Source organism: Priapulus caudatus, unplaced genomic scaffold (assembly GCF_000485595.1).
Source record: "Priapulus caudatus unplaced genomic scaffold, Priapulus_caudatus-5.0.1 Scaffold522, whole genome shotgun sequence".
Taxonomy (NCBI): domain Eukaryota; kingdom Metazoa; phylum Priapulida; class Priapulimorpha; order Priapulimorphida; family Priapulidae; genus Priapulus; species Priapulus caudatus.
In genome coordinates, this window is record NW_014577583.1 from 171949 (window position 1) to 192083 (window position 20135).

At 44.3% G+C, this 20135-nt stretch overlaps 1 protein-coding gene across 1 annotated transcript in view; it reads left to right on the forward strand.

The window, feature by feature from the left end:
* The window catches only part of LOC106811273 (ATP-dependent RNA helicase SUPV3L1, mitochondrial-like), a 20965-nt gene extending 19264 nt beyond the window's left edge, over nucleotides 1-1701 (forward strand). The window contains exon 17 of the mRNA XM_014814835.1: nucleotides 656-1701. Coding sequence (XP_014670321.1) covers nucleotides 656-1104 — 449 coding nt within the window. The 3' untranslated portion in view covers nucleotides 1105-1701. The remainder of the gene's footprint in view (nucleotides 1-655) is intronic.
* The last annotated feature ends 18434 nt before the right edge of the window (nucleotides 1702-20135 follow it).

Sequence of the window (20135 nt, forward strand, 5' to 3'; positions counted from 1 at the left end):
AAAAATAGACCACATTTTCAAAATTGCGATACAGTTGTTACTACTATGGGAGAGATTTGAACGTCCTATTTTGGAGCACGCCAGGCGACCTACTTTCGAGCCACGCCCACTTTTTGGCAAAAATGAAAATGGCCATCTAAATTCATTCGATTTTGTTAAATTTTGGTATGTAAATGTCTAAGGCTAGCCCCAAAACAGTTGTTACTCCTATGGGAGAGATGACAACATCCTATTACATTTATTTCGTCTAACTGGTTAACAACTCTACAATCATACCTATATACGTGTAATATTGTGTTTTAGATTCTTCGTTACAGTAATTTGACTGGAATATTTTATTGTTTTTATTTGCGCGATATTCGAAATAACCAAAATGGCGATCATTTAGGCGTAGCGCCATCTCTCGTCAAGATTATAGACTTTTAGATCTGAAACGTTTATTTTCGCATCAAAACGTATGCATATATCATTATCAAGAGTATATAATGGGAGTTCTCCCTCTTCTATCACACCCAAGGTGAGCTACAGTGTCATTGACACTTTCATTGTTGTTTATCTTGACGTTTTGCTTGCTGTAAATGAGGAAGGTATGCTGACAATGATGGCGAATCGTAATAGCATTTACATTTAACGTAGATTTCTTTCTGTGGATGAGCTAAAGCTCCTAATTTTATGTATGCTGATCAACTGTTCCCAGGTGACACAGACTATGAGCTAAGTCCCCAGAAACTCAAAGGTCAGCGTCAGACGAAAGCCAGCGAATTACTCGAAGAGAATAGCATTACAAACACGGGAAGACGCATGAGTGCAAGCGAATCTACGCGACTACAGGGATCCTCTGTGCTTGGCAGAAGAATTAAACTGAAAGAGTCCCACGAAAGTGAAAACCTTGACAACATGTCAGTGAGCGTTGGTCGGGGGAGCTTAACGCAACAGCTTCTCAAACAGGGCCTATTAACACCAAGAATGTTATCAGATTTGCAGAGGGAGTGGGCAAGCCAGCAGGGTGGCAGACTGGATGATGACCAAAGCACTGACAATGACCACAAAAATAGTGGCAGTAAGAGTAAGTATAAACGGACGATACGCAAGCCAAGAAAATAAGGGTGCGCTGGGACACGATTTACTCCACCTTATTTACGTGACGTTGACCAAAAAGCTCCATTGTGCGACGCTGAAAGAAAATGGTCGATGAGACAACCTCGTTAGTTCGAATGAAATGTACGTAGCAAATTCATCAACCTTTTGCTAACTGTCGAGAAACTTATTCCTGGAGGAGCCTAGGAATATGCCTTTGAGAGGGAAGTGGAAACTGCAAGTGTAAGAATTTAGAAAGATGTGGCTAATCTTCAACTGTCATTGCCATGACACGGTCAGAACAATCGATATTGCTAATCCAATCACTCGCTCATTAAAGTGATACATAGTATTCAATGTGCTACAACTACTGTTTTGGCTCCATTTTTATTGTATATAGAATTTAGGTTTAGACAGATATGCTATTGTACATTAGTCGTCGCCTTTTGTTAAAAGTATTAAAATTATAAACAGTTATAATGTGTTTAATTTAAAAATTTGGCAATATAGGTGCATCATTCCCTATCACTATATAACATTTTTTATATAGACTGTATCTATAACTTTTAAATAACATATAGCTTAGCAGCAACAGAAGAATAAATACAGTTTATGTATAACACATATAGTCTATCACAGACAACATCCCTTGAGTTGCTCAGCCCAATAGCTGTACGGCCAGTTCTATTGGGAGTGACATTACAGAGGCAATCAATCGTATTCATTCTCTGTTAGAATTTCGTTATCACTCGGAGGCATAAGTTGTGGTTGCATGGGCGATTCCTTGCGCGAACTGGTGACATTGCTGAGCAGGGTTTTCATGCGCTGCTTGACGTAGTACAGCTCTTGCTGCAAGCTCTCCAGATGCTTGGTGGTCACTGGCTGGTGCTCGTTCTCCATCTTACACCGCTTGATGTAGCGCTGTACGAGCTGACTCATCAGGAGCTGTATAAGCAGATGCAGATGTGTCTGACTCTTAACTACACGCAGCCACCGTGAGAGTACTCACTCCTAACACATCTCATTTATCACGGCTTCTGTTTTCTCACTCCCCCACACCCACCACCACAGCTCCTGCCCCCTCAATCTCCCATATCAAGAGCGTATTACCTTCCTAATACGCTCTTGCCCATATCCTTCATCACAGCTCTTGCTCGCTCACTCCCCCATATCCATAATCACAGCTCCTGCACCCTCACTCCCCCACACATACTGTCACAGCACCTGCCCCTCCCTCCCCCCCACACCCATTATCATAGCTCTTGCCCCCCACACACACCTATTATCACGGTTCGGCTGGCTCCATCAATCCCAAATCTACCAAAAAAAAAAAAAAATACATAGCTCCCTTGCGTCCTCATCGCTCGGCCACACGCCCAGCAATCACAGCTCCGCTCCTCCTCGCGACCACAGCCTACGTATCACAGCCTCCTGGCCGCCTCACTCGACCCTACACCTGCTAATACAGGCTCCCTGCCCCTCATCTCCGCCACCACCTACTATCAACAGTCTCCGCTCTCCTCACTCTCCCACACCACTCATCACAGCTCCTGCCCCTGCACCCCCCACACCTACTATCACCAGCTCGCTGCTCCTCAACTGCTCCCACACCGCACCATACAGGCTGCCTGCCCCTGACTCCCGCACACCTGAACTATCACAGCTCCTGCTCCCAGCTGCCTCACACTACTTCCTGCCCCACCCCCCACACCTGCTATCACAGCCCATGCCTCCCTCACTCCCCACACCGCACCTACAGGCCTGCTACTCAGCACCACATCCAAGCTCGCTCCCCTTCACTCCCCAACACCTGCTATCACAACTCACTGCCCCTCACTCCCACACCCTCTAATAATCACAGGCTGCCTGCCGCCTCACTCCCCCCCCCACCTAACTGATCACAGCTCCTGCCCCCTCACTCACCCCCTCCACCTACTATCACAGCTCCTGCCCCCTTTCACTCCCGCACACGCTACTATCCAAGCAGCTCCTGCCCCTCACTCCCCCACAGCCGCACCATCACACTCCTGTTCTGCCTGCAACTCTCACCACACATACTGTCACAGCTCGCGCCCCTCACTCGCACCCCCCCACCTACCTATCACCAGCGTCCTGCCCCCACTCAGCCCCCACACCTACGTATCAACAGGCTCTGCCCCTCATCCCCCACACCCACCATCACAGCCCTGCCCCCTCAACTCCCCCACACCTACTATCACAACTCCTGCCCCCCCCACTCCCGCACACTCTACTATCAACAGCTCCTGCCCCCTCACATCCCCAACACCTGCTATCGACAACTCCTGCCCCTCACTCCCCACACCTCACCATCTATTCAGCTCCTGTTCTCGCATCTCTTCCCCAACCTACTATCACAGCCCTGCCCACTCACTCACCACCCCTACACCTACTATCTACAGTCTACCTGCCCCCTTCACTCTCGTCGTCCAACTATCCCTGCTATCATCTAGTTTCCTCGATCACTCTCACTTGCCCACCCTACGCATGCTATCACTTATGCTACTTCATAGTTTTTACCGGTCCTTTAGTTCATCTTATGATTCTAACAGCATAGCCTATTGCAGTAGACATCATCACATCACTCCCTTAGCATCCATCAAATATGACACTGGGTACCCGAGTAGCGAACGCCAACATTAAATGAAACAGAATAAAATGCATTATATAGGGTAACGATTTATACAGCTATTATGTCTGTGTGATTGCACATGTAATTGTAATTTATGCAGAGCACAGAGACATGCAGTGTTCACATTGTAGTGAATGTGTATATAGACCGCCGGGTGAGCAGCCAAATCTGCTTTAGTTTTCATGTTTTGTGACCCCATCGGCATCTACATGAAATAAAGCATAAGCTAATAGCAGTATTTGTGTAACTTAGTATGGCTCATAGGGTCTATGTCCCCCAGGGTAACTGGCGAACGTAACCCTTGCATTGATTTGATATGGTTAGGGTTACGGAATTTAGGTTAGGGTTCGGGGTTAGGAGTAGGCGTAGGTGACTCGATCCCTAGACTCGTTTTAGTGGAATGAGGCGCGGTATGGTCCGGGCAATATTAATATAGTACCGCCGGGTACCGTTCTTGCGGCAGTACCGCCGGGACATAGACCTCTGCCAGCCATAAATTAGTATGGCTGCAGAGGGTCTATGTCCCCCAGGGTAGTGCGACAACGTACCCTGGTACCAGAGCATATAAATCAACGTGATTTATATGCTCTGCTGGTACTATCTAATATGGCCGGACCGTACCTCGCCTACTCCTGATATATCCACTAACGAGTCTAGGGAGTCCACCTACGCCTACTCCTAACCCGGTTAGGGAGTAGGCGTAGGCGACTCCCTAGTGGATGCCAGGAGTAGGCGAGGTACGGTCCGGCATATTAGACTAACCTAACCCTAACCCTAACCATATCAAGATAGTTACCAGGTACGTTCGGTATAACCGGACCGGACCCAGGGTACGTTCCAGCAGTACCCTGGGGTACATAGACCCTATCAGCCTTAGGATGTTGCGCAATTCGAGTTTGCCTAGCTCGTAGAAGTATACGCGTACATCAACACAAAAATTTAGTGCTCGTCCGGGATTTGAACCCGGGATCTCCCGCTCCAAAGCAGGTATCATTGCCGCCTAGACCAACGAGCCAATATGCGATTGCATCAGGAGTCTATCAATATCAATATCAATATTGATAGACTCCTGATTGCATCGTATGACAGGTTTAGAGTTCCTTAGCAGTTGATATAGAAATTGCTGGCAGAAACACACAGCTTTCTTTAGTGAGAAAGCGATTGATTTCCATATATGGTATATCACAATAAATAAATGAATTTTTAAAAGAATAATAATATGCTGAAATAATAAAAACAATCCGTTAAATAAAGCATAAAGAAGTAAATTGGGCTTCGTCCGGGATTTGAACCCGGGACTCTCCGCACCAAAGCGAGAACATGCCCCTAGACAACGAGCGCAGTATGAATGTGCGTCGTATATGACAGGTTTAGTTCCTCAGCAGTTGATATAGAAGATAGGCTGGCAAGAAAAGCGCTAGCTTTCTTTAGTGAGAAAGCGATTGATTTCCATATGGTATATCACACTAAATAAATGAATTTTTAAAGAATAATATATATGCTGAAATAATAAAAAACATCCGTTAAATAAAGCATAATGAAGTAAAATTGGGCTCGTCCGGGATTTGACCCGGACTCCTCGCACCCTAAGCGAGAATCATACCCCTAGACCAACAGAGCCACTTCGAGACAGTTTGGCTTACTTGCTCTACTGTCTCATAAAACACGAACGCGGATGTTGATGTCACAGTGTGTGAAATGAATTCGCTAGTATCGCCAGTGCTTGGATTACTTGCTCATAATATAGAGGGACAAGCACTAAGGTAGATTAGACAGTGATATGGATATTTGAAAACAGTTGCTAGCTCTAACACTAGCGCTGCCCCAAGGAGCTAAATATAACAAGGAGAGGAAGCGGATTGGCTGTGGTGCTTTCGCCCTCAAGGGCGCCATCTAATTGGACCATAATCAGCTGAAACGGCTGTGCAGAGCCGAACACAAGGGAAAATAGGACACTAATCTGTTATAGGGTCTCTGCCGAACCCAAATTGCGCCAGATATGGCGGCGCTTCTAGCTCTCCTTGTTATATTTAGCTCCTTGGCCTGCCCTAGCTAGCTCAGCAGCAGTTTCATGCACTGGCAGCGGCATCAAGTCCGCCCCCACCACACTCACGGCTACAACACACATACCTGTGTGGCTGTGGCCACAGGCACTTGGAGCGTTTCAATAAAATATAATGCTAAATTAAATACGAAACGATCTATTTACTAACAAAGTCTTAATATTTCTCTATCTCCTTTTCACGCTATTATTTGCCGACAATTATAGCGTCGCGGCGGCAGCCAGCGTGTGTTGCAGATGAGCATTTGGACGGCATTTACAGGAAATTGTCGGCAATAATAAGGTGAGAGAAAACATTAAGACTTTGGTAGTAGGCCTAAATAGATTTCGTATTTATTTAGGCATTATATTTTATTGAAATGCCTGTGGCTGTGGCTGTGCTGTGGCTGTGGCAGAGCGATGCGATGTGTGCTTGAGTTAGCTCTGCAGGCGAGCGCGCTATAAAGTATTAGAGCTATAGTATATACACGTTCCTTATACCTGGTAGTTCTCTGCATTTTTAGTACCACTGCCGTGAGAATAGTCTTCCTCATCGAAGAATTTCTGAAATTCGTAAGCAATAGCTGAAAAAACTCTATTTGACAATGTACACCTGCAGACCTGTACGGCCGGCGCGTGTATGTATCACTGACTGTAGGTCTACCCCTGCAACCAGTATTAATATTAACCTAAAGAGTATATAGTCTACTATACTATAACTATAGTATGGTGGGTAAAAGGATCGTTAATTGGGATGGCGCGCGCTTAGAATTCATTTTCGCAAATGTATTGCGTGGCGTGCTCAGAGTGCAGTCATCTATATAATGTCACACACAGATGACCGATACTACACACGATGACAATTCTGGTATACCATACTGTTGCTGAGAGGGTCTATGTCCCCCGGGGTACTGCCGGAACATACCCTGCATGTTACGGTCCAGTATACCGGAACGTACCCTGGTACTATCTAATATGTCGGACCGTACCTCGCCTACTCCACTAACGAGTCTAGGGAGTCGCCTACGCCTATACTCCCTAACCCTAACCCTAATCCTAACCCTATCAAATAGTGACCAGGGTCTGTTCCGGCAGTACCCTGGGGGACATAGACCCTATGAGCCATACTGTAAAGTCCTCGATCGTTGCCACTGCCAAAGGCCATATCGTGTTTCACAGTGGCAATGATAGAGGGTTGTAGTACTGGAGCTAACCAAAGAGCTACCTGTTTCTAGCTCTAAGAAACAGTCCTACGTACATTGAAAGACCAAATGAAAGAGTGCGGGTTCATTGACGTTAGTCTCACAGCCTATATGTACAACGATAGGATTCGAAGAGTAAAAAATAACAAATTACCGAGAATAACTGTCGCAGCAACATTAATTGCATGTGGTGACAAATTCCTGGCTAAATTAAATTGATAAATTAGAAATTATGCTTGTGTCCGTGATTGTCACTCACCTGGTAACAGCAGATGTTATTCACTGGAGTACCACTGAGCTTTGCAATAACCGAGGCGATCAGCCAAACGACTGAGCGCGGACTGGGAACTAGGTTGCATGGCACGGGAGCCATGTCTGCACTATCCATATAGCCAACCCACACCTTAGCGCGAGCAAATTTCCACTCTCTATCCGCATTATCCTGGTGCATGCACAGAAATAAGATATATCTTAGTAATTATATGACACATATTGCTTTGAGTTCGGCTCCGGAAACACGAAATTCTGGCTTATCTGCTCTATAATTAATCCTGGCATAAAATTAGTCCTAATGTGCATGAATGTACATCTCTATATTCATGTATTTCTGAGATCATCGCATACATCACGACAGAGATGAAATGAAATTGCTGCCCTGATGAACTCACTGTCACTTTCTGGAAGCTGTTGGCCATCATGGCTATGAGCATGTTGAGGAAGACAACAACCACTATGACGTGGTAGCTGGCAAATAGCACGTAACCGACACCTGCAAAACACACGAAATTTACTATAACGTAAGAGAGATGGAGAGGGAGACAGGGAGAGAGCAGGGTAGAGAGAAAGAGGGGGAAGGAGAAGAAGAGGGAGATGGAGATAAGAGCGGTAGATCTAAGGATATAGGGGCAAGAGAAAATGATAGAAAGAGAGAGACAGCGAGAGAAATTGAGAGAGATAAGAGAAGAAAGGGGAAGAAGGGAGAGGGAATGAGAGAGAGGGGGGAATTCGATAGAGTGAGCAAGAAAGCTAGAAAGACAGGAAAGAGGAAAGGTGGGAAGGGGGGTAAAGGTGAAGAATAAAGGGAGGGGTGGAGAAAGGGAGAAGTACCAACCTTCTGTGAAAGAGTGTTTGTTAATAATGGGATGTGTGCTGTTGCCTAGGTTTTCGATGACAACGTCTGCTGACTCCACAGGTGACATCGCAAACACAGACCAAAACAGCGTCTTGAATGTTGACTGAAACCTGCACAGGGTAAACTTGCTTTAGCGTTCCTGCTTCAGTTTGTACTGTATTCTCACAAAATCTGATGTTCGATTTACTACTGCCACATTATAATGCACCATATTGTCTTAAACAGTTTCTCACAAAGTAAAATCAGGCTGGGTAAAGCTGCTCTTTCTAGGTGACACAGATAAATCTATTTTGTAAAAAGTGAAATCGTGCTCGGCAGAGGAAGTAATGACGTGAAGGTTGAAGTCAAACTATGCTGGCCAGGAAAATGAGGACGTATGGCACAGGTGAAAGCATATTGGTCAGGTGAAATGAAGACGTATGGCACAGGTGAAAGCATCTTCTCACTCTCACTCACACTGTCTCTATAGTATTATCTACCCCTACCCTACCTTCTCTTCTCCAACCCCCACCCATGCTCGATGGTCCGTGCTGGTTCTTCTGCATCTAGTTTTCAGTGTGCTACAGCTATGCTTCAATGTCCTCTTAACATGCTCAATGTCATGTCATGTCCTCTTGTCTATATCATGTCCTCTTGTCTATGTCATGCCCTCTTGTCTATGTCATGCCATGTCCTTTATGTCATGTCATGTCCTCATGTCTATGTCATGTCCTCATGTCTATGTCATGTCCTCTTGTCTATGTCATGTCCTCTATGTCCTCCACTTCAAGGTCCTCTATTTAACCATTTCTCATTTTCTACTTGGCATTTCATTTTTAGCTCGCCTTGACATCGTCAAGATGAGCTATTGTCATGGGGTGTCGTCCGTCCGTCAGTCCGTCCGTCAACATTTGGCTACGGTCAACGATAACTCAAGAACAGTTTGACCCACATGTTTCAAATTGCATATAGTTGTTACTCCTATGGGAGCGGTTTGAACGTCTTATTTTGGAGCACGCCAGTCGACCTACATTAGAGCCACATCCACTTTTTGGCAAAAATGGAAATGGCCATGAGGCAGTTCAGGTTCAACGGATTTTGCTCATTTCTAGTATGTGAATGAATAAGGAATGGCCTCAAAACATATCACACGGGTTTTGATATTTTTTTTAAATTAGGTAGATTTTGGCAATTTCACTATGCATTTCAGTGTCTGCCTACGGTCAACGATAACTCAAGAACCATTTGACCCACATGTTTCAAATTGCATACAGTTGTTACTCCTATGGGAGAGATTTGAACGTCCTATTTTGGAGCACAGGTCAGCAGGTGACCTACTTATCGAGCTACGCCGCACATTTGTGGCAAAAAATGGAACAATTGGCGCATGCTAAAATTCATTCAATTTTGTATAAATTTTTGGATATGTGAATGTGTAAGGGCGGAGCCCCAAAAACAGCTTGTTACATGGGGACCTAATGGGAAGAGAATGGACAACGCATCCTATAGCGTTAATTTCGCGTCTAACTGGTTAACAACATCTAGGCAATGCATACACTATACTACGTGTAATAATTGTGTTTTAGAATTCTTTAACGTTATCAACGTAATGATTGACTGGAAAAATAATTTTATTGTTTTTACGTTTGCGGCGATATTCGAACATAAACCAAACATGGACGATCTATTTAGGCCGTAAGCCGCCATCTCTAGCGTCAAGCATCTTCAAGACTTTCAGATCTGAAACAGTTCTATGTTTGCAAAGGCGAATCAAAACTTATGCATATATCATTTATCAGAGTATAAATACATGGGAGTTCTGCGCCAATATATACTCTTAGCTTTATATTATCCGCCCTCGGCGCCTCTTGCTACTGCAACACGCCCAAAGTGAGCTAACCAGTGCCATTGACCACTTTTCAATTGTTGTTTAATCTTAGACGTATTGCGCTTGGCAGTAAAAGTGAAGGAAGGGTATGGACTTAGAGCATTGAAGGCGAATACGTGAACAGCATTTACACTCCCTGAAGACGTTAAGATTTTCTTTCTGTGGTATGAGGCTAAAGCTGCCTAATTTTTATAGTATTGGCATGATCCAACTGTTCCCGAGGTGACGGACAGGACTATGAGGCTAAGTCGCCCAGAAACTCATAAGGTCGAGCGGTCCTAGACTGCGTACGAAAAGGCCGAGGCGAATTAGCCTGAGCGGCAAGAGAATAGCAATGCTACAAAGCATCGAGGCGAGAGAACGCAGTGAGTGCAAGCGAATCTACCGCGACCTATCATTGTTGTGATCCTCTGGTGCTTGGCCTAGAAGAATTAAAGCTGAAAGAGCTCCCGAGCGAAAGTGAAAATGCCTTGAGCAACATGGTCAGTGAGGCGTTGGATGCGGGGGAAGACTTAACGGCAACAGCTTCTCCAAAACAGGGCGCCTATAACACGCTAAAGATATTCTAGTCCAAGATTTGGCAGAGGGAGTGGGACAAGGGCCAGCAGGATGTGGCAGAGATGATTGAGTGACCAAAAGCACCTGAAATGACGGCAACAAAAATAGTGGCAGGTAAAGAGTAAGTATAAAGACGGAGCGATACCGCCAGCCAGAATAAGGGGTGCGCATGGACACGGCGATTTACCCTTCCACCTTCATTTTACGTGACAGTTGACGAGCAAAAAAGCTCCATTGTGCGAACCGCTGAAAGGAAAAATGGTTCGATGAGGACATACTCTCGTTAGTTCGAAAGAAGGATTACGTAGCAAAGTATTCAATGCAAGCCTTTTGCTAACTGTCGAGTAAAGCTTATTGCGGCTGGAGGAGGCCTAAGGGATAATATGTCCTGTTGAGATGGTAAAGGGTGGAAACTGGCAAGTGTAATGAATTTTGAGAGAAGATGTTGGCTTAATTTTTGTATTACCAGTTTTTTTCTTATGCGTTCAACTGTCATATTGGCCGTACGGACACAGTGTCAAGAACAATCGATATTGCTAAGCGGCGATCACCATCGCACTGCATTCAAAGGGATACAAGTAGTATTAAGATGTGCATACAACCTAGTGTTTTGAGCTGCATTTTTTTATTGTATTAGATAGATTTAAGATGCTATTTAGACACCATGATATGCGCTAAATGTGACATTATGACCGTTAGTTCGAACTCTTTGTTAAAGTATTGGTTAAAGATTCATTGTATTAGAGTTTCACAAGGTTATAAGCAAGTGTTTATAATTGTTAGATGTAAATTTGAAAATGGAAAGTGCTGTTTATCTAAAAATTATAAGGTGCTAGATAAAAACGTGTAAAAGTTTATGTCTGTTGTCACTATCTCCCTATCGATCTAGTGAGGCCCTAAACATTTCTGTTTATATTATGCAATTGAACGTAATATTCGCATATATTTATATTTCGTGTCATTTCTTCTTGACTGCCTAGAAGTGGGGCAGGATTGGAGGTGGTTGTCGTTCTGCTCATTTTACGGAACGAAATTAGTTATTTACTGTATGACAATATTAATTTTCTGTTAATAATTATAATTACAATATAATAGGCTTAGCGAAGCAACAGAAATATAAATACAGTTTTACATGTATATAACACATATATGTCCTAATCACCGACCAACAATCCCTTGAAGGTTGCTCAAAGCCCTTAATCAGCTGTTAAGCTGCCATTTCTATTGGGAGTGATCACTTATACAGCAGTGCAGAATGAACTCGTATTCATTCTTCTGGGGGTACGGAAATTTGCCTGTTAATACAAATCTTTCGGCAGGCAGAAATGTTGGGGGTTGTCACTGGGCGGATTTCCATTGCACGGCGAACTGGCCTGACCATGTGGGCCTTTCTCGAAGAATTCAGGCCGTGTTTTGACGACCTGCCACTGCTTGTTACACGCGTAGTAACCAGCTCTTTTCTTTGCAAGCTCTTCCAGACTGACTTTTGTGTGTCATCTGCGGTGTGCTCGTCTCTACTTCATCTATACATCAACGTGTTGTTATTTATGCAGCTGTCATCAGAGCTTTTGAATTACTATTTTCTAGAGTTACAGCTTTTAGTATAAGCCAAATGATGTGCGGGATTATATGATGTGCTGAACTCATTTAACTACAGCGCACATTCAACAACAGTGAGAGTCGTGAGACTCTATGGGTTCTTCCACATAGTATCTGGTGTTTGCCTTAATCTCATCGGAGGTCTCATCTCTATCGAACGGCATTCCTGTATATTTTTTTTCTTTATCTGCTTCACATACCGCATTCACTCCCATCCACCTTACTCACATACCATGCACTACCACATTCCGCTCTACTGCTCCAGCCATCTCAATGCTTACCTAATAATTCAAGGGGATTATTAGCGTGGGATATAAACGTACTCAAATCAGCTTATTGCCTATGCCCATAAAATTTGCCTTAATTGGGCCATCACTATTCGTTGGGGTGCTCACTCGGCCGCGCTCGGCATACGATCTCCGCAAAGCCCCACATGGCTTTGCCGAACTCCCGCTATCAGAAAGAAGAGAGAGAGGAAGGAAGATATACCAAAAAATATATAAAATACAGAGAAGAAACACACAAGAGGAACAAAAAAAATATAAAAAAAATTAAAATAATGTGATAATAAGGAAATATAATAAGAAAGCCAAAAACAATCCTATAAAAAACAGAAGTTCGCCATGCTCCCACTCGACATCTCAACACACACGCCAAGCCAATACACAGAGCTCCTTTGGGCACACCCATCCCACTCCCACCAGCACCTACTATCACAGCCTCGGCGTGACTCAAGGGCGTGCTCACTAATCCCCAATCACCTATACAAGAGGCTCCTGCCCTCAAGCTCCCCGCACACCTATCACAGGGCTGCCATGCCGCCCTCACTCTCCCCACACCTGCTATCACAGTTCCTGCTCGCTGCACTCATCGCACACCACCATGCACAAGATCATCCAGGGGAGTATGGCTGACACTTGCCCGTGCTTGAGGGCGGGGATCGGTAGATGCGATAACGTAACTGTAAATTATCTATATGTTAAGCGGTTTAGGCGTTAAGGGTAAGTCCCCATTCATGCGGCGTAGCGCCCTGCACTCCCGGCCACACCATACTTTAATCCGACCAATTCATCCTGCCCCCTCACTGCCCCGCACACTACCTATCCCCACAGTGTCACGTGCTGCTGTCCCTCACTGCTCATTCACCCACTCCACCGACCTACAGCTCTCGCCCCTCCATCGGGCTAGCGGGCGAGATTAGCCCGTAGGCCGACATCCTTAACACGATTTAGTGGAATAATCAGGATAGGAACGAAGTACGGTCCCGGCCCACTAATTATGATAGTACCGCCTCGAGCAGAGCATATAAATCCAACGTTGAAATTATATGCTCTTGGTAACCGGAGACGGAAAGGGTATCGTCTCCGGCACTACTCCAGGCTGGTGAACGATAGGACCGCTCGGAGTCGGAAGCGCGTGAATAAAAAAAATTAAGTGGTATGGGCGTGGAGAAAGGTGGCGCTAGTGTCCTCCCGGTAGGTCTAGACTGAGTGATGATGCGCGTGGCGAGAGACAAATGAGCTCGGGATTCGGCGTAGGGAATCTATTAATACAGTTATCCGCGGTGGCGTAACCGATTGAGTACCGGGCGCGTCGCGCGCGTATCGGTCCGGACTGAACTGAGGGTCGTTTTTTTTTTTTTTTTATTTTTTGTTTTTATTTTTTTGTTTAATTTTTTTTTCATACGCCACCGTCCCCAAATGCCTAGATCCGAACCCCTTAAACCTAATGAGACGTAAACCCCTAAAACCAAATATCAAATAAATGACCAAGGTACGTTCGCCAAGGTAACTGGGGACATGAGACACCTCATGACATTAACTAAGTTACACAAAATAAGTCATGCTAATAGCTTACTGCTTTATTTCATCGTAGAGATGACGGATAAAGGGTCACAATCAACATGAAGAACTAAAGCAGTATGTTGAAGCTGGCTCACGACCGCGGTACTAAGTCATACCAGCAATTCCGTCACCAGAATGTGAACACTGCAATGGTCTCCTGTGCTCTGCATAATTACGCAAATTACATGATGACAATCACAGACAGACAAATAGGCTGTGAAAATACGTTACCATGACCGCTAGCTATAATAGCATTGTTATTTCTCGCTTCATTAAATTTGTTCGAAGTACTGGCGATAGTAGCCGTACAGTGTCAGTAATCTTGAGATAGGAATAGCGTAAGGGACGTGATGTCGAAGTGATGTCTAACTGGCAATAGCTTAGAGAGATTAGCTTTGCGTAAACATATTTTAGCGACATAGATGATAGCGGTCCGTATGGTGCGTGTGGGGGAATTGAAGGGGCAGGACTGTGATAGCAGGTGTGGAGGGAGTCAGCGGCTAGGAGATCTGGCTCCCTGTATGTAAAGTGTGGATGAGGGGTCAGGAAGCTGTGATCTTAGTAGTTGAAGGGGAGTGTTGGCGGCAGGAGCTGCTGATAGTTACTGTAGTGGGGAGTTAAGGGGGCAGGAGCTGTGAGTATTAGGGTGTGGGGCGAGTGAGGCGGCAAGAGCTGTGATGTAGGTGTGGGGAGTAGGAGGGGCATGCAGTTGTGAATAGTAAGTGTGGGGGATCGGAGGAACAGGAGCTGTGATAAGTAGAGTGTGAGGGAGTGAGGGCAGGACTGTGAATAGAGGGTGTGGGGAGTGAGGGAGCAGAGACTAATGATGAGTAGCTGTGGGGGGAGTGAGGGGCAGAAACAGATGATGGTGATGTGGAAGATTGAGGAGCAGGAATACTGTGAATCAGGGTAGGTGTGGTGAGTGGCAGAACCTTGATGAGTGAGATGTGGAGAGCAGAGCGAGCAGAGTAGCTCGGGAATAGTATATAGTGGAAGTAGTGCGCAGGGCAGGCTGATACATGGTGGGGTGTGGAGAAGTAGGGAGCAGATGCTGTGATAGTATAAATGTTAGTGGGTGGAAGGAAGCAAGGACTCGTATGTGGTGTCGGGGAGTGATGGAGCAGGAACTGTGATAGGTTGGGTGTGGGGGAAGGTGGAAGGCAGAGTTGTGAAATAGATAAGAGTGTGAAGGGAGTGGCAGGGGCAGGAGCCATGTGAAGTGGGATGTGCACGAGAGTGAGAAAGGCAGGAAACGGTGATAGCAGGTGTGGAGGGAGTAAGGGGCCAGCGAACTTTGAATAGTGGTGGGGAGTGAGGCAGGACTGATGGATAGTGTCGGGAGTAGGGGCAGTAAGCCGTGATATGATGTGTGGCTGGGAGGAGGGAGCAGGAGTCTTAGGATGGTGGGTGTGGGAGAGGAGGAGCAAGGATACTCTATAGCAGGTGTGGGGGAGTGAGGGCGGACTGTGATTGAAGATATGGCAAAGTCGTATAAGAATAATACGCTACTTGCATAGGGAGATTGAGGTGGGGCAGAACAGTGGTGGGGTGTCGGGAGGAAAACAAAGCCGTGATAAATGAATAGTGTTAGATGCAGTTACTCTCACTAGATGATGCCTGAGTTTAAGACTGTCAACAACTTCATAGGCAAATTCTGATCTGCTTCAGACGCTCCTGATGATCAGCTCTACAGCGCTACATCAAGCGGTAAGTATGAGACGAGCAACGAACCAGTGACCACTCAACATCATGGAACTGCATAGCAAGAAGCTGATACTTGAGATCAGCTGACGCATAAACCCATTTCAGAGCAATGCCAACCATTGCGAAGAATGCCCATGCACCCAACTTCTGACTCCGAGTGATGAAACGAATTCTCAGAGAATTAAATTAACGAACAGTTATGCCTCACGTTAATGTTCACTCCAATACGAATATGGCGTAAGCTATATAAAGCATGATCAACTCAAAAGGATGTGTCTGTGAATAGACTATATGCTGATATACATAAACTGTAATTATATTCTGATTAGCTGCTAAGGCTATATTTATTTAAAGTTAAGATTAATGAATTCATATTAATACATTTATATAGTGATTAGGATGATGTAATGGCATTCATTATTGCCAAAATTTTAAATTAACACAATTTTATAGACTGTGTAATTTATAACTTGACATGGGATGTAAAGTCGTAAGACTAATGAAAAAATAGCATATCGTCTAACTGCTAAATTCTATGAACAATGAAAAGCCAAAACATGTATACAAATATAATACTATGCATAACTATTAATGAAGGTCTAGGTGAGAGATGAGCAATATCGATTGTTTACTGTGCGTGGCAATATGACAGTTTGAAGAAATAAGAAACGTGTATATATAGCAAAAAATACCGACACATCTTTCTAGAATCCTTAGAACATCATTGCAGTTCGACTTGCCCTCAGTCAAGGCATATAGTTCCCTAGCTTCCTCCAGGAATGAGTTCCGTTCATCGATTAAGAGAGCAAAAGGTGAGAATTTCTAGCGTACATTTCATTCGAAATACAGGTGGTACTCATCGAGCCATGCTTTCTTTCAGTGCGCACAATGGACATTTTGTCAACGTGCACGTTAAAAATAAGATGGAGTAAATCGTGTCAAGCGCACCCTTAATTTTCTTGGCTGCGTATACCGATACCGGTTTATACTTATACTCTACTGCCACCCTAAATTTTAGTGGGTCATCTGTCAGTGCTTTTGGTCTTCATCCAGATCTCACAAAAAAGGTGTGTGAGAAAAGACCCATCACTTTTGTCTGGCTTGCCCCACTTCCGTCATGAAATCATGAATATACATCTTGGTGTAATGTAATAGAGCCTCTGTGTGAGCGAAGCTGTTGCCGTTAAGCTCACCGGGATAAGCCACGATCTACCTACAAGGACCATGGTTTCGTCATAGGTTCACTTTTTCGGGACTGGCTTCAAATTAAGTTCAAAAAAAGCACAGTAGATCCCTGTGAAGTGGGTAAGATTCGCTTGCACTCATCGCGTCTTACAAGCCCACGAGTGAGTGATGAATCATTTATACTAATGGCGAGGATAATATTGCGCTGGGGGCGTGCATGGCCTTTGCGTGCATGTGAGCGGATGAACGGTGCAGGGGGACACCGGTGTGGATGAGTTTTGTCGTCAGGCGGAACGGTTGATAGCTGCGAATCGAGGGTCTGGTGGTCGACTGGGATCGGAGATTTGCATGCAACATACATTAGAAATGCGAGGAGAGCGGGGTTGCTCATTGTGCACAACAGAGATGAAAGTCGGGCGGTGTATGGAATGGTAGAAATTCGTGTGAGCGGGGGATTCGCCTTGTCAATTCAGCATAGACACTGTCCTCATGTTACTGGCAGAGAAAAACGTCGAAAGATGAAACACGAAGGATGAAAGTGGACAAATCGGCGATAGGCTGTGAGTAAGAGGACTGCACGGGCGATGGTGGTGGAGTAGTGAGGTGATCGACGGATGGAGGGAAGGAGGGAGGCAGGGGGATATATGAAAGGAGAAGAGGGTAGTATGGAGGGAGAACTGCGGCCGATTATATGCTCTTAGAGATAAGTGATATAAATGGAACAGTTAAAGTTTTTGGAATGCGCGAAAAATAAAATGTTGTCAGGAGCGATGAAGTACGTGATAATCTGCTGACGGAGGACAAGAATGGCTTGATCCCTAAAGATACGCAGTCTAACAAAAAGCATATTTGGTTAATTAAAGAGAAAAAAAACGGGACGCAAAGAGTAAACAAGTAAAAGATTCAGTCAAAATTCTGGTATACGAAGCAATCTTAAAACCACAGAAAAACCAATATCTAATCGTATTATAGGATGATTGTAGAAGGGTTGTATAACCAATTAGATCGCGCAATAAACGCTAGATAGACGTTTCTCTCTCCCATAGGAGTGAAAACTGTTATTGGGCTGCATCTTACACATTCACATTACCAAAATTAACAAAATTTGAATGAATTTAGATGGCCATATATTCATTTGTTTTTGCAAACAGTGGTCTCACTCGAAGTAGGTCAAACCTCTGGTAGGTTCTTCCAAAATAGACCTTCAACTTCTCCCATAGATAATCAACTGTAGCAATTTGAAACATGAGGGTCAAATGTTCTTGGAGTTTTAATCCGTTGACGCGTTAGGCAGAACACTGAATGATTTCATATGAAATTGCAAATCTCCTAATTGAAAAATAATCAAACCTGTGATGAGATGATTGGGCCATTTATCTTTAATTCTATATTTTCTAAACATACTAGAATTTAATATCTCGCATTAGTCGAAATCCGTGTGAACCAGAATGCGCATGGATCAGTTTGTTTACCATCTGATTTTTCTTCTGATCGCAATAAAAAGTGGTTGTGCGCGCTCTGAATTTAGGTCAAACTGATGTGCTCCAAAATTAGTGACTCTCAAAACCAAGGCTCCCGATAGATAACAAACGTGGTAATGCAATTACCAATCATTCGTGGGTCGATAACGTTTGCTGATTATCGTTGCCCCTAGCCAATGTATGTACGGACCGGCCTGGAGCGGCGGACGAAATCTTGTTCATAATAATGAAATGCCTCTTTAACGAATCGTACGCAGCTTAGAACTCATAAAATATAAATGAATTAGTAATACAAATAAGCACAGGATCGCTTGCAAAATAATGAGAAGTATTGAGGGGGTACCAATTAGAATGGAGATGACAGTTAGAACAAAAGAGGAAACGTGAACAAGAAATTGTAGGACATCGACTATAAGACATAGGACATCACATGCCAATATGTATAAGGTAATAACAAATAGAAATCATATAAAAATTAAGAACAGAATGTGACCATGACATATTGAAACACTTAGGGACATGAGTGTGATATGACAGAGGGCATGGACCATAGAATATAAAGAAGATACAATAGTTAAGCGTAGTAATCAATTGTTAAGATAAGCTCATTATCCAACTATCCATGAAAAGAGCAAAAGAGTTACAGCCATAATGAAATTACACGCACGACGCCGATCAAGAGAGCATGGGTGGTGCTGAGTTCGATAATTAAGGTAGTAAAGCGTAGGGGCTCGAATTTCTCTGGGATGGGGTAAAGCAGATACAATGAAGAAATTGAAACCGTTATGTCAATTTCTTTAAGATTGGAGATAGGATTATGTCAACATGATGCTCGAGTGAAAAGAAACGTGGGAAGAAGGAAGGCAAAAAAGTGAACGGAGAAAGCACACGTGGAGCAAAAGGTGATAAGAGAGCGAAGACGAAGAGAGAGGAAAGAGAGAGCTAGTAGAGGAATGAGGAGAGAGAGAGAGAGAGAGAAGAAGGAGAGAAGAGAGGAGAGGAAAGAACCAGACAAGGAAGGAAAGATCAGAAGAGTAGAGAAAGAGGGAACAAAGAGAAGGAGATAAACTAGCATATAAAGAGCGTTAAGATAATGAGCATAGAAGATAAGGAAAGAGTAGCCAATTAGCGCGAACTAATAGAGAGGCAGGTATGCAGAGATGTAAACGGAGTCATAAGAGCGAGAATTAAGACTAGTAGAAAAGACAATGCTCGCAAGGCAGGACAGGCCGCATCAATATCCTGCTAAGACCAATAGTACCGAGAGCATCTCAGGTGTTGCGGCAAGCAGAACGTGGTGGATGTTAGAAACAACGGCTACGCAAGTTGGATGAAAGCAGCAGTCCAGGCTACCTTGCGGCATTCCGGCACAGGCCACCCCATGCGTGTCCCGGCAAAACATGTCCGAGAACCCGTAAGCGATCAGGAGACAATAAGAGATAACAGAGTCAGACGAGTATTGGCTAGACCCATAGAGAAGTCGGCAGTTGGAAGAATTAATATGCAGTGAGCAGGTATGTGCGTGGCCACTTCGGACGGTTTCATGTTTATTGTACACTGCCGTCGTTGTTTTGTCTTGATAGTTGAATGAATTAACTACTGCAGGCATTCTGTTTCGACAGCAGTATTTCATACATTGTATTTAATATTATCAGAGGTTCATTGGGTAGTAAAGACACATCGATGTGAACAATTAATACTTATTAGATATTCTGAGAGGCAAAATTAAGACTATTTTCAGCGATATGTCTGAGGAGATATCAACCGAGGGACTAATTTAAAGTACACTATAACA